The following is a 15,792-nucleotide window of genomic DNA, read 5'->3' as shown; positions in this document are numbered from 1 at the left end:
AGGCAGGATACTTCCATCTACTGAATTACTTTTTCCACAGTATCATTCCATGTGAGTTTGATAAGGCTTTTCCCTCACCACGTGTTTGTCTTTCTGTAACTCAGTCTAAATGATATAGCATCACACTTGTACAGCTCTAATGCTAGAGGGACTTACTGACAGCTCTGGGAAACTCAGCTCAGGAGTTAGCCTTTAAACCTGTTTTCCTAAGTTTTGTTCCCATTTTGACTACTACAAATCATAATATTCTTTCTCCATTATATTTTCCATTAAGTGCTCATGATCTGCTGATAGCAAAATACCAAACAATTTAGTAGAATCCAAAGAGCAATAGAGATTTAAATTACAGAAAACAACTCTGCATAACACCATATCATTATAGAGTTACTACAAAAATTAGTTCTTAATTACATGTAAAACTATTACAAAACTACTGCAAAAATAAAAATATAATTTTCACTTCAGGGAAGACATATAAAATCACCTTACATTTGTGGGTAAATACATTTCTCATTAGAATTCCAAAATGGCATCTTACCTGCATCCCTACACTTCTAACCATTTCATGTGTAGAAGGCAGATCACAATCATCTGAAAAAGCTGCAGCATGTCCAGGAGCTAACTTAGTATCATAGAGTTCTTGGATGTCACCTGATTACAGAAAGATCAAAAGCATGAGGAACTCCGCTTCACTGCTACAGAGTTGATAAGATAACTTCTGTTCTCATACGTTACTTACAAACCTACCAGTTTTAGGGCATAGCCCAGATATTAACGAAGGCTGATTTTGTAATATGGAACAATTTTCAAATTTGAGTCCTCCGCTTGGATGTCTAAGGTCTATCTTAAGATATTATCATCAATTTTCAACACGTCCATAGCCTGGTCTGAATGTCCAAAATCAGCTACAGCAGAAGCCGACTACACCGTTAAGAACCCTGGTTATAAAGTTCTGCATTCATAGAGCTTGCCTTTGGGATAGGGAGGGCACAGGCAATTTTTCTGAGCCTCTTCAAGTCCCACAGAAGTGCTACTTCAATCTCTTGCACAGATCATTTTTTTCCTAGTGCTACTGCATTTATACCTCCCAGTAAGATACCTGGATTCCCAGCACCGGCCAGTTGAAATGTGCCTGTCACACTTGACCGTTCCCTGCTGGCTTCACAGACCACCTAACTCCTTCCTGGTGGAGGGAAATAACGTAACGCTTGGCATCTCACTCATCACCTTTAATCAGCAGGTACCCATGATGTGGCAGAAGAGTTTCAGGGCAGGTGGGAAGCACAGTGCTGCCACAGCAATTGAATGAGTCTGCATCCAAACCCCCTACAGCTACCAGCTTTGCTGCTGGCCATGGGATGGTCACAGGAAAGATGAACTATCTTGGCAGGCCACATATGGCCCAGCAGCCTGAGGTGACTCATTAAAAGACTAGTAACTGAAAATACTCCCCATACTGCAAACAGTGGAACTACTATTTCTGAAATAAGCAGAGATTATTTCTTTGTCTGAAGTCATCAGCTGGTTGGAAAACTTGGTTTAGGACTCATGTCCCACCAAGAAATAGAATTTGAATCAATAGGACACTTAATTGTTGAAGATCAACATGCCTTGCCAAGTATTTTCTCCTGATTCTAAATAGCTTCTGCTTTTCAAGAGAAAAGCAGAAAAATTAAAAAAAAAAAACCACCACCAAAAAAAACCAACCCAAAAAAACCCAAACAAACAAACAAACCAAAAAAAAACCAAACCAAACCATTCTGGGCTGACACTCCAAATTCAGTATGTTTCATTTTTACTGCTTTGCAGAAAGCAAGGACAAACAAATAAACGATCCCAAAGTTAAACACAGAAAACCCCATTCACTCCTTATGCTCTAAGAAGCCTCACTCACTCCCATTGCAGAGACAATCTGACAGAGAGCACAGTCTCACATTACAGCTGAGACACGGGGAGCAGCTGCCAGAAAAGGCTCCCTCCCTCCACCACACTCCCACATGTCCATCTTTATTCCCTTCTTCTGGGCGCTATCATTGCATGGCCCAAGGGTGAGCAAGATAGTCTGGCTGAAGCAAAGGAAAAAAAATTTTAAAAAAGGTTGTTTTTTCGTTATTTTTTTGTACCACTAGTCTTCTGCCAGGTCAACCAGCTGAATCAGCTTATTCTGCAGCTGCAGAACTGTAGATATGACACAAGTAACAAGAGCTGCCTGAGGACAGGAGAGGCCACTTCCGTCAGCAGCAGCCTACCATGAGCTGTAACGTGAAACTGCACCTATACCCTGCGGCTCCAGAAACACGATCATCTGACATAAACTGACACCCCTAATGAAAGAGAAAGCCCTACCTCCTCTCTTCTCCTAGCCACTCTGCCTTGAGTCCTACCAGGGAACTAATTTAGGCTGAAAGTAATCACATTTCACAGAATCGTTGGAAGGGACCTTATGAGGTCATCTAGTCCAACCCCCCTGCTAAAGCTGGTTCATCTAAGGCAAGGTGCACAGGATTGCATCCAGGCGGGTTTTGAATATCTCCAGAGATGACTCTACAACCTCTCTGGGCAGCCTGCTCCAGTGCTCTGTCACCCTCAAAGTAAAGTAGTTTCTCCTCATGTTGAGATGGAATTTCCGGTGTTCCAGTTTGTGCCCGTTGCCCCTTGTCCTGTCGCTGGACACCACTGAAAAGAGTCTGGCCCCGTCCTCTCGACACCCGCCCTTTAGATATTTATAAGCATTGGTGACTTTCCCTCTCAGTCTTCTCTTCTCCAGGCTGAACAGACCCAGGTGTCTCAGCCTTTCCCCGTCAGAGAGATGCTCCAGTCCCCTGATCATCTTCATACCCTCTGCTGGACTCTCTCCAGTAGTTCCTTGTCTGGTGAACACCTGCACAGGTGCAAGGAGGAGGGATGCAGGGGAAGTGGTGGGCTCAGCTTAAAGTGCTCATGAAACTGGAGTGTAAATGAAGACTTTAAGAATCTTTCAAAGAGTTAAATATTGCTGTTGCCTCTTGATGACAGACAGAACAACAAAACCAAGAAGCAGAGACGACTGGAAACACACATGTTGAAGAAACTGTGATACGAAGTCTATTGCAAATTAAAATGAGACAGGCAAAGCAGATGAATCATATTTTATAAAGCAGCTAATAGTGGCCCCTTTAAGTGCGGGTGTTCTGAAATCTGCCACTAAAGAGACAAAACTATAAAAAGATGCAGAGAAGCAGTGGAGAATAAAATTATACTTTTGTCATATGTAAATTCACTGATCTTAATGTTTTACAGCAAACATTAACCTAGACCAAAGAATTTATTATAGTTATACTCAGTCCTTTCCAAAGGAAATTTTCATAGGAACATTCCTTTAACGTTTAAGAAGGACAGGTAAAAAGGTTTTGTTGTCCCCGCGTACTGGGCCTGCTGTCGTGGTTTGGGATGGGCTGGCCACCAAAACAAGCGACAGATGCTCTCCCCAGTAGGGGACACTATGTTTCCTGTATATCTGTCAAGAAAGTAATAATCACAGTATCTGGAAAATACTGTAGGCCAGATACTGCAGTGGCATGCAAGACTTCCCTCTACTGTGTTTTCTACTTTCAATTTAATCTCTCTCTCTGATGCCTGTAAAATTACCGAAAAGAAAATTGGTTCTGTTTTACCTCAAACCAGGACACCTGGCAAGGATAGGGTTAATTTTCTTCATAGCAGCTCATATGGTGCTGGGATTTAGATTTTTGACCAACACGGTACTGATAACACACTAATGTTCTAGCTTTTACTGAACAGTGTTTGCACAGTATCAAGGCCTTCTGTTTCTCACTTGCCCCCCCACCCAGTGACTAGGTCAGGGGGTGCGCAATAGGCTGGAAGGGGACACAACCGGGCAGATGACCCAAAATGACCAAAGAGATACTCCATAGCACATAATGTCATGCTCAGCAATAAAATGGGAAAGAGTGGGCTTGGGGTGGGGTGGGTGGTTAGCCAGCTTTTACTGGGGAACTGGCTGGGCATCAGTCTACCCACTGGAAGTGGCGAGTTGCCTTTACATCACTTGTTTTGTTTTCTTCTCTCTTCTTCCACTTATCCTTCACTTATTAAAAATTTATTTGTTTGTTTATTTTATCTTGGTCCTCAAGTTTTCTTGCTTTTATTCTTTCTTTCCTCCTTCCCCCATTCCCACTGGGAGCGGGGATCTGGGGGAAGTGAGAGAGTGGCTGTGTGGTGCTTAGCTGCCCACCACCGTTAAACCACAACACTCTGATTAAAAAATGTTATAAAACAACAGCAAGACAATATGATAAAACATGGGAGGACAACAACTCTACAGAGACGAAAAATATACTGGAAAACAGATGAGAAAAAAATGATAAATTAATCTTTAAAAAAACAGTAGTTCCTCTAAGTAGATTGCTTTGTATGAAAAAAAATTTTTTTTTTCAGGATTTGAATGTCTTCTAACTGCTCCCATTTGTCTAGGAACTCTGAAGTCTTTGATCATGATTCTGCAAATTGTGATGGATTCTGAGCTGAAGATGCTCCAAATCCTATTCTGAGTGTTTGGAATTTTAACCCTCTCATTTGAGTAAATTCCTCTTGCTCTCAAGAACCGCAATTCTGGATAAGGAACTAGTAGCATTTGGGGGAATTCGAATACTAGCAGGAAATGCATGTCACGTACTTAACAATAAATATTGCAGTATCTAAGTGAAATCCATGATACCTTTCAGCAATTGACCAGATTCAATTAAAATTAAACACATACATACAATTTTGATCAAAATCCACTACTCAAAAGATATAGGAAGTTCTTCTTCAGACATTCCTTTAAACAAACAGATTATTTGTAGTTTTCCTGAGTGCAACGTTCCTAGCAGCTGCCTCAGTTTCTATCATATCTCATATTTCCAAACGACTGTAAAAGCTGCAATAACTTTTATTTTAGTTCTGCTAGAAATGGCTTTTTGGATGACAACTTACCTTGAACAATGATATCATCATCCAAATATATTACTTTCTCATGTTTCTGGATAAGTAGAGGGAGATAAAACCGAACGAAGTTCAGCTATTAAACAGAAAAAAAAAGGTAAAGACTAAATGGTAAAGCTGTTTAATGTAGTAGTCTCACGCTTCTGTCTCTATTAACAATCAGTTTTAATTTCTCTCTTCATTGAGCACTAGCCAGCAATCATTTGCTTCCTCCTTCCAGCTTTACTAGTATCTTTACTAGTATCCTGAATCCATTATTATTATTATTTATCCCTATTTAATTTACTGTGGCCCCAACCAAACAGCCCAAAACAGTTGCTTCTTCCCAGAATCACAGAATCATTTCTGTTGGAAGGAGCCTTTTGAGACCATCTTGTCCAACCCCTCTTCTCAAGCAGGCTCCATTCAAGCAAGCTGCCAGGGACCATGCCCAAATGGGTTTTGAATATCTCCACAGATGAAAACTCAACAGCCACTTTGGGCAACCTGCTCCAGTGTTTGACCACCTTCACTCTTCTGCTCAGAGGAAATTTCACATATTTTAATTTGTGCCCGTTGCCTCTTGTCTCTCCCCTTGGGTATTTCTACATATTGATAAGATCCTCCTGAGCCTTCTCTTCTCCAGGCTGAAGAGCCTCAGCTCTCCCAGCTTCTGCTCATATAAAACATACTCCAGTCCCTTAATCATCTTTGCAGGCCTGTGTTGGACTCACCCCATAAGTCCATATCTTTCTTGTACTGGGGAGCTCAGAACTAGACACAGTACTCCTGATGCAGCCTCACCAGTGCTGAGTAAAGAGGAACGATCACCTTCCTGGACTTGCTGGCAGTGCTCTTCCTAATGCATTTTTATAGCATACATCATAAAAAACACTTCAAATTTAATAGTGCCGTCATTCCACTCTATAGAAATGGTTTGACTGGTGGCACAGACATGGGATAACAACTTCTACAATAGCAACGAAGAACCCAGCAGAGGGAAAGGGGACTGCGAACGTAAGAACAACCATACTGATGCAGATCGTTTTACCCAGCACCTGCCTTCAGAGTGGTCCTAAGCAGATACTCAGTGAAAAATAAGAGAGCAAGCATACAGAAAAGTTGCTCCAAGTATTCTCCTAGTTCTCAGCTATTTCCAGCTCAAGGGATTTTCTGAACCAGAAATGATCTGTCTAAATATAAACTTCAGTCCTCACTGAATCCCTGTAAATTTACATTCACAAGACCTTTCGGTGAGGAATTCTAGAAGTTTAGTACCCATTGCATGAAAAATGTGCAATGTTTCTTGTTTGTTCTGACTGTGATTCCTACTAATTTAATCTAATGGCCATTAGCTCTTGCATTGGAAGCGATAGTGAGCAACCATCCCCCATCCAGTCCTCCGTGCCACTCAGTTCTGTAGACCTCTACTATTTTCTCACTAAAAGCCACATTTCCAGGCTATACAGTTTTAACCCACTGATTCCTTGCATTAAATCTTTTCCATGTATTAGAAATGTCAAAGGCTCAGAGAAGGGCAGCAAGAATAAACATTCTGAACAGACCTGAACATCTTCTGGTGGTGCTACATCTTTTTTCAGATAAGGGGACAAAGATTGCACACAGCGTTTAGGATGAGGGAAAACTATGGATTCATATTGTGGCATAATGATGTTCTCTATTTTGATCCTTACTCCTTTCCTAATTATTTCTAGCATCTGATTTGCCTTTTCTGACAGCTAGTAATATTTAGGTTAGTCATTAGCCTCTGAATTAACCCTGGACATGAGCAGAATGCAGCCAACTCAGCATCATGGAGGCACAAAGAACACTATTAGATCTTCCTCCAACAAACACTGAATATATTCTTAAAGATATGACACATTCAAATTACCAAGTTTATGCCACCAAATAATGGGGTCCCAGCAAGACAGACAAATTGCAAGGAGCTTCTTACAATACATTTTTTCCTTCTTGAGTGTGGGCATAGTGTTTGGACCTGATGTGGCTTCTCTGTCTTACACTCCTCTTGTGTAATTGAACAGCGATCTAGGACATTTTAAAGCCTGTAATAAGCGTTAAAACCCCTGAAAATTTGTTATGTGGTGTTCATTTACTCACAGGCTGCAGTAGCTCAGGACGCGATGCATCTTGTCTGATTTTTCCTTTTAGTACCATAGGGTTGAATTCCACAACCTTAAATTTTATTTCTTTCAGTTTAGAATTTTCAATCCATTTTCTGTGATAAAAAAGAAGTGATAAAAGAAATATTGAGCGTGTGGCAAGTACCTCCAGTATTAAATTCACAGACTCATAGCAGAATAAGAGACCTTTGAAAGCTCCTCAATATATTCTATCCCAAGACAAAATCACTTATGTCTACAGCTATTGCATACAGACATTTAACCTGTTCTTAAAAAAAACCCAAACCAACAAACAAAACAAAAACAACACCCAGAAAACCCAACTAACTGCCAAAAACTGAGACTCCACATATTGCCCAAACAACCCATCTTTCACCATCACTAGTATTAAATGTTATTTTTCTAGCTTTCTTACTGCATTTAAAGACCATTTTTTCTTATCCTGTCTACTGTGCTTTTAAAGCAGAGGTTAGTTTTCACCCTTTTAAAGTTTTACATCCTTCAGGATGACTGCCACATCACCTCCGAACTATATTTTCTTTAGACTAAACTAATTCTTTCATTATTTTGTCAGGCTTCTTGACACCATTGCTTATTTTCTCCTCTGACCTCTCTTCTAAATCCTTCCTGAAGACACCTAGAACTAAACACTACACTTTTTCTGATGTCTTAATGATGTCTGCAAGATCAGAAAAAGGTTTCCTCACATCTCCTGTGGTCGTATATGTCAACATGTGCATCCACTACGATGCATGCCTTTTTTTTTTTAATCAGTGTGGTCAGTTATCAGTCATAATTCTGTAGTTTTCCAAATGAGTGCTACCAAACTCTTGCTTCACCCTGAACCAACAGGATCATCTATTCCCACCTATATTACCTTGTCATTGCTTCTACTGAATTTCATCACATTTCACAGTTCATTTTTTCAATTCACCATGATTAGTTTGTTTTCAGCTCTTGTCTTCATGATATCTGCTGTCTCTTTTCCAGCTTCATGCCATCTGCAGGTTCATAAAGAACACTCTCTAATCTATTATCTAGGTTACTGATGAACTGGATGAGAAAACCTCCCTGTGGAACTCCACTCATTACATCATTTCACTTTGACACAAATTGAGAGTACACAGGCTACAGAAGTGTAGTAGCCAGAGGTGAGAACAGCTAAGAAATCTGCTTTGATTTTGATTCACGCTTCCCTCCTCGTTTAGACAATGTTTGCAAATTTTAACACCCAAACGTGCTTTCATTACAAGCTTCTTCAGGCCTCTATTTATAACCTTTAATACACCCTCTTAGCTGAAATTAGCTTTAAACAGCAAGTTTTTCTGCTCTGAAGCTTAAGACACGGCGACAGATGAGAGGTAAGTGCAGCATCATAAAGTGGGACTGTGACAAGTAAGCACATATATACTTACCTTACTGCAGACCCTTCTGCAGACAATCTACAAAAGGCAGAGAGCACACGTGTGGGCATAGCCTGGCTATTTCACATCGCTTTACACTAGTCAGTACTTTGCATGGGGCAAAATGCTCTTTTCCTACACATAGAGAGTCCTGGGAATTGCTTAGTACAAGTACTAGTACTACTTAAATAAAGGGGAGAAGCATTTCCCTGAAAAGTCCTCCGAAGTCTATGCCCATGATAAGGAGAGCAACAACCTGGTCCTAATTACAGCATGAAACAAAGTAAGGCTGGTACATACCGAATATGTGGGATGGTAGTCTTCAGCCCAACTATGTAGAACAAAACATTAGCCTCTGTATTGCTGTAGATGCTACTGATTGCTGCTACAGTTGCACCCATTCTGCCCGCAGCAGCGCAGATTACGACTGGGATTTCTTCTTCCATTTCCTCAGGACTCTCCAAATCAACTATAAGAAACAGAAATAGGCATTATAATAGAAAATTAAGAACATTTTAGTATCAGATCTGTGTCATAGGAATGAGTACGTAGTTCCATAAGCAGTGGAATCATATCACAATCACCCCATTTCCTTACCACATCCTATACACATCCACATCTGGCAAGGCACACAGCATGAGCTGTCGCTAATCCAGAACTAAATTCAGGTTGACTGGACTGTTGGATGCCTCCAAACAGAATATATAATGGAGCTCTCGGCATCTTCTACTCAGCAGGGGCACAAGTCAGCCTGTCCTCCACCTAGCTGCTTATTCACATGAAACCTAAAGAAGTTTAAATACCTTTGAGACTTCTACTTCTCAGTTATATTTAGTACAAATTGAACAATAGGTTCCAAAATTATCAAAGGAAGGAGGTAAGTGGAAGAGCTGGTGCAATTGCACGAGCTTCACTTCTTTGGGAAGCAGGCTAGAAAGGAAGAGTGCAAAATTTTGTACCATCAGGAAGTAAATGATAAAAGGAAAAAAAAAATCTAAACAATACTGAATCAGTTCATGTTACTGCTAAGAAAGATTTTTACCCCTAGCACTGATTAATTTACAGAATTTATATGGATATATTTATACTGGTTAAAATATAAGCATGAAACTCATAAGAACCCTAACAAAAATATACTGAAAAAATACGGTTTATACCAAGACAGAGTCTGTTTATCTTGGGAACAGTGAATAAGCTGTTAGTATAAACATTTAATACCAGTCCAACCATATCAACCCTAGTGGGTTTCTGTCACTACAAAAAATCCAGCAAAAACTTCTGCTGTAAATTATGTCAAGATTTGATGATCTGTCTGAAATGAATAGGTAGGCCAAGAACATTCCGAAAGGGGCAAGTCGTGACTAAAGTTTATTATCAGTTGAGAACTACAGTACTGTTCAGCACAAATACGAATATACTCCAGCTTCCATCTACATCGGTGACATCTGGATAAAAATTTGAATTAGAATGACGATTCTTAGCCATTACTATTGATCTCCTGCTATTTTATTCAAGTAATTCAGAAGCAAAAAATTCCACATCCCAGACCATATGCAACCGCTCCTGCAGGGCAAACAGGATTCAGTAAGACAAAAAGCACTATTCAAATCAAGAGATAAGGAATATAAACGAAGAACATACATGAAACAGAAGTACAAGTCATTTACCTGTTTCATTCTTTAATGCAGATGGCATTTGGTGAACTTTGTTATACAGAATGGCGCACACAGTTAACACAAGAAGTAACAGTAAGATCTGGTTAACTGAAACAAAAAGGAGAATTTGTTAACAATCAGCCTAATAGCTAATTCCTAGGTATCCTTTTTTAAAAAAATGCAATTTGCAACCAGTACATGCCATAACCTGTATTTGCTCTGCTTATCAAATTCTCCTTTCTCTTGTTATTTGATCAAGCTAAAAATTTTATGTTAAAAACTCAATAGTATCTCTCCCCTGTTACAATAATTTCCACCTACCTGATTTTCATGGATAATTTGCCCACTCAATCATTAAGCTCCCAATATATATGGATTATCCACAATAGGGAATTCACATGTTTCTGAATTTTATCAGGAGCCTGGAATGTTCTTGTCTTGGATAGTTTGTTGTGTGTTTGTCATCACAGGACTTCACAAGTCAATTATTTTTACCTAGCACTTTCCTTCTCTCACACTTCCCTGATAAAACTTCAAACACAGAAGATTTTTTTTATTATTATTTCAATGTTCAGATCTTCAATGTGTATTTGAGCAAAACTCTAAATGTACTAGAGAAACAAACCCAGCATGCTACTGAAACCAGAAATGTTCCAAAATATTTGGAAATACATAAACATTTTGATACAATTACTTTAATTAGTAAAACCAAAAATAAAGCATGCAACAGCAAAGTCCTTACTGTATATTGTGATTTGCAGTTCCTACCAGACTGTCTTGTACAAGCTTAAGTTATTCAACGTAAACCAAGCAGGAGCAGCTACCAGGACAGTTCAATGAGTACAGTATCAACAGCGACACTGATGACTGGATTTCTTTGTATCAGACTACTTTGTTACTTTTGCATCACCATATAAGTTATTCAAGGTGCACAAAAGCGCAAAGGGAACAAAGTTTTGAACTATTTCAATCAAAAGGGACAACTGGCCAAAACTGGGCATGAGAATAAATTGAAATTGGTAAAAATATATCACCGAACCTGCGCTAATTTAAACCAGCTGAGGAAATAAACCATTGACTTCAAAGAAATTTTGGGTGCCTAATTGAAGGCACACGCCAGTCCATTTTCAGTCACTGACCCTGACCGCTGATGAGAACCCAAATTTCTTGGGGGCACACCTCAATTGAGAGTACGAAGGGCATTAATGTGCAGAGTTCTGTAAAAAATCCAGGTTCAGTGCTCCAGGCACAACCCTCACGAAACCAGCAGCTACCTACAGTCTTCATGGGAAATTCCAGACCCCCTAGTCTGATGCAGTAAAGTAGTGAGTAATTTTAAATTATTGGTATTTATGGCCATACTTATCTGACTTAGTTAACAGAAAAATGCTTATTTGTATACTTAAGCATAATTTAGCAAAACTAAAACTATAAATTTGCATGTAACTGTGACAACAGTTGCAGCACAAATTATCTTTGACATTTCTGCTTTCTTTTAAAAATATATATTTCAAATATTTTTAATTTTTCTTACTTTTCTTTAGAAGAGCCATGTGTCCTGTTGGATGAGAACTGTGATCTGTGGTAAAATAAAAATAAAAAAATAATTAAAAAAAAAAAAGGACAGAGAAAAATCATTAATACTAGCAGTGAATACTAGTTAGTTATGTCAGGGACAAGATTTTGCATCATCAAATTTTACTGTTGACCTGGTAAAACTGAACTCTATCTTTGTAAATAACTTTTTGGGAACAAGTAACTAATATTCTGGGATAGAACTATTACATACTTTAATTTAAGCTACTAATAGGTTGAACAGCATTTTAATAAATTCCATCCAATCACCTATATTAGTAATAACCAAGATTTTTTAACACATTTTAAAATAATCTGCAAATAAGTATTAAAACACTCAGTGATGCAATTTGTAAATACATTTACATTTATCTCTCTTCTCATCGAAACCATAATTACAATCACAAATAGTAATCTCTTGCTGCAGTTATGTTCCTGAGCACATGGGAATCTTATAATGGAGCAGTGTCTTTCAGACTCTCCAAAAATTTGAAAGCAATAGTGAAAATACTTCCTAACAGCAGTATCCTTCCACTAACCGTAAGGCGGAAGTCTGTGCAATGTGGCTTGTATTTAAGCACATTATTTGTGATGCTAAAGAAAATGAGCTAGCATTCCCTAAAATTGTACTTCTAAAGCAGAAGCAAGAGTGGACATGACTTTATGTTTGAGAAGACAGAACATAATCCCTAAAATGCAGGATTATGGGAAATACAACATTCACTTGAATTCTGGACCCAAACCTACTGTTTATGGCAAAAAAAAACCCCAACATCCCCAACAAAAAAACCAACAGTAAAAGACTGCACCAGAAGTTGAGGCGTGTGTGTGGTGTGTGTGCAGCTAACCTTTACACTATGGTAGCTGTATATAAGGACAGAAACCAGGTTTTCCTGTTTCCATACATACAGATATGGACACATTACAGCATATATAAGGATATATGATGGTTTCTATGCACACATAAAAATGAAGATTGTTCTGACTCCTTGAGAAGACAGACGGAACAGCAAGAATTCTTGAAACCTGAGTCACAAAACTAAACGCCTCTCATTGGTTAATGCTCAAGTTCAGGCGGCATCCTAAATCAGTCTCTACTTCGACTAACAAGTTAAATGACAATAAAAATATTTTAAAAGTTAAGATGTGGCTTTGTTTACAAACCACTTATATTCGCGTGTATTTAGGTCACAAAGGATGACTAAATCATAGTGAGAGAGGGTATTTCTGAAAGTCCTTTTGCATCTGCAGTACTTGTCTACATTCCAGCAGTCCACTCTCTTCATGTGGCATTAATTTACACAGAGAGGAAATCAAGCTTATCGGTTGAAAAAAAAACACTGCTGAGAAAGCCCTTCTCTCACGCATTACACACAAGTATTGTCTTCTTATCCACTTAAAAAATTTACTCATTTAGGTAAGCAAAGAGACAACAGAACCCCCTACACTCTCGGAATAACTTTCTAACCCCACTTTAGCTAATCACAATCTTGCCCTGATTTCCATAGAGCTGACTGCTATCTTTTAATTAACATTTGTAATGCTAGTCATAAACAATACGAATGATCACTGCAAGATGAAAGTTGGATAGACACAGCTTCGTGGTATCTTCAGAAATGATTAAATCAACATAAACTGAAGCATGTTTTAAACTTTAAAATACAAACTCAGACAGACTCTCATAGAAGTTTGAGTTCCAAAACTACAGCATTCCTAAGCCTCAGAAACTCAGACTGATTACCCACTGATTTTTAAGGAAAAAGAGGAATACTTGTTCCCCTGCAAATATTAACTCAGTTTTTCCTGACTGTAGACATTAGTTCCTGGAACCTGGCAGTCCCTAACTCAGTTGCCAAATACTGTAACAAAATGAGGGGCTACAGAAGGGAAAGCTCAGAAACAGTGACATTACTGCTCAGATATTTCCTGCTTAATTAGTCTTTTTACCTCTTCAAAGCAGCACAGTATTCGGGACTCCTCTCTCCTGAAGAGCTGTAGAGCTATTTACTTGGATCCTAGATAGCCCACAGCTGTAAGCACTCTTGCCAAAGCTTCCTTGACCATCATCCTCCTTTGAAGTCCCCCGCAAGGGCCTTACAGGGCACAGTAACAGTTTTAAGATTCAATTCCTTTTTCAAACTCTTCAAAGTTTACTTTGGAGTTGTGCTGGTTTTCTTTCCTTTCTCTGCTGCTGAGGAATCGCACTGGGTCCAGACGCCGCACTGAAGGAATGAGAGCCCATAAACCACTTCCAGATGTGCAGAACGATGATGCAGCCCCAGATCTGGCAAACTTGCCTCAGAGCTTCAGCTAGCAGATTGCAAACAAATCCCATAAGACAAAAAGTCTTAAGGGGGTGGGGGAAAGAGAAGGAAACAAACCCTTCCAGAAGTTACTTCAACAGTCTAGTTGCAGGTTAGGTTTGTAGTCATTATTTATGGTAAATGTGAACAGATAACTAGTGTGCAAGAGCCAAATAACATGATGCCAAAGTCAAATTGAAAGCCAGAGTTTTCCCAGTGTCCGTTTGCTGAGCTTTTCCAAGTCGAAAGCCAAGGGAAACTTGCAAAATTCGACGCTGAACATGCATTTGAACTTGAATCTTGTCATTTAGCAGTTAAGAGAAGTTTAACTTTGAGCAGTTAAGAGAATCTGAATCCACGGGTTTACTTTGGATTTAAAGGGACCTTACCTCAAGGTAACTAGCACATGTTGATACTCTGCCTCCTAAGCTAATGCTTTTGCAGTTTTATTTCTATGATGTCACTTCTTTTATTCAAATTCTCACCTCCCCTTCTAGGAGCCTCCTTTCTATATGATGAAACACTGTTTTGTTATGAGACTTTCATGAGTACTGAAAGGAATACTAATAATGATAATCTTCAATTCTAAACTATTTTTCATATTTTTGTCATGAGACGGTGCAAAATTTATGACAGGTATTCAGTAAAGGTTTTAAAAAACATAAGTTGTTTTGAATGAAGATTATTGCTCCATTTACAGGAAATAAAAATGTGGCTTTTCAACTGTATGTCTCAAACATGACAGGACTGTCTTATGTGCGTCTGATTTTGTACAGAAATCCACCTCTTGCAGAGCTGCTTGAAGGAAGAATACAAAAAGACCTACACGTACAGCTATGTGCTTCATTTAGATGGCCACAACTATCGCTACTTTTTCTGTACTACATTATTTTTTTAAGCTGTATTAAGCTCAAGTTCATTAAAATCCACCCATGTTTCGTTCGTCTCCCTTCCATTTCCATGTGCATCCTGAACAGCTCTAAGATGCACACAGCTGTACGAGCCTGCAGCATCGTGACCATCTGCTTCACCTGGCAGCAACCCATGGATTACTGGCAACCTAGCAGCACCTTCTCTGGATTTCCCTCAGCCTCACGTTATTTATATTCTGGCTTAACACCCTGCTCACACAGGAAAGAGAGCAGCTTCTGTCCTGCAGAAGAACTTCGGGTTTACTCAGATCATCCGCTGTTAACTGTAGAACTGAAACCTCGGTTTCTAATCTCAACCTTCAGTGTTTAAACAGCAACTCATTTCTTTCAAAGATGCATACCTCGCAGGCTGCATACCCTGCCTACGACTAGCGAATCATAAAAACAAAAAAAACCCAAACCCAAACTGCTGCACAGTTCTGAGGGTCTGAACGCAGGTGCCCTTAGCTAAATGAGCACACACCACATCCGTGGTGTCCCGAGCAGCTCGGCAGCCCGGGCCGGCGGGCACCAGCCACCCCACAGCAGGCTTGCCTTCGCCAGGCACCCCTGACAGGCCTCCCGCCGAAGCAAGGCCAGGGCCGGAGGGCTCCCGAGGAGCGGAGGGAGGCCTGCGGCGGCCTCCAAATCATCGCCCTGCGCCTCTCAGCCGATATCCCCTCAGTGAGGGGGAGCGGGCCAGCACCCAGCAGGCAACAACCGCCGCCTCCCCCGGGGGTCGAGAGACCGTTACCCTCTCCGGGACGAGGGTAACGGTCGCCGCCGTCACGTGACCCGCGGCGGCACCCCGCCGCTCCCTCTTCCCCCCCTCCCGCCCC

The 15,792-nt window shown here is 40.0% G+C and overlaps 1 protein-coding gene across 1 annotated transcript in view; it reads right to left on the bottom strand.

Annotated features, from left to right (window-relative positions):
• GLT8D2 (glycosyltransferase 8 domain containing 2) overlaps window positions 1–15,785 on the bottom strand; it is a 19,769-nt gene extending 3,984 nt beyond the window's left edge. The window contains exons 1-7 of the mRNA XM_074581413.1: window positions 13,687–15,785; window positions 11,699–11,743; window positions 10,177–10,272; window positions 8,810–8,978; window positions 7,084–7,201; window positions 4,975–5,059; window positions 539–651 (exon numbers count right to left, since the gene is read on the bottom strand). Coding sequence (XP_074437514.1) covers window positions 539–651; window positions 4,975–5,059; window positions 7,084–7,201; window positions 8,810–8,978; window positions 10,177–10,272; window positions 11,699–11,717 — 600 coding nt within the window. The 5' untranslated portion in view covers window positions 11,718–11,743; window positions 13,687–15,785. The remainder of the gene's footprint in view (window positions 1–538; window positions 652–4,974; window positions 5,060–7,083; window positions 7,202–8,809; window positions 8,979–10,176; window positions 10,273–11,698; window positions 11,744–13,686) is intronic.
• Window positions 15,786–15,792: the final 7 nt, after the last annotated feature.

The sequence above is a fragment of the Larus michahellis genome, chromosome 1 (assembly GCF_964199755.1).
Source record: "Larus michahellis chromosome 1, bLarMic1.1, whole genome shotgun sequence".
Taxonomy (NCBI): domain Eukaryota; kingdom Metazoa; phylum Chordata; class Aves; order Charadriiformes; family Laridae; genus Larus; species Larus michahellis.
Note: the sequence above shows the minus strand (reverse complement) of the source record. Positions and strands in the feature narration are given on the sequence as shown.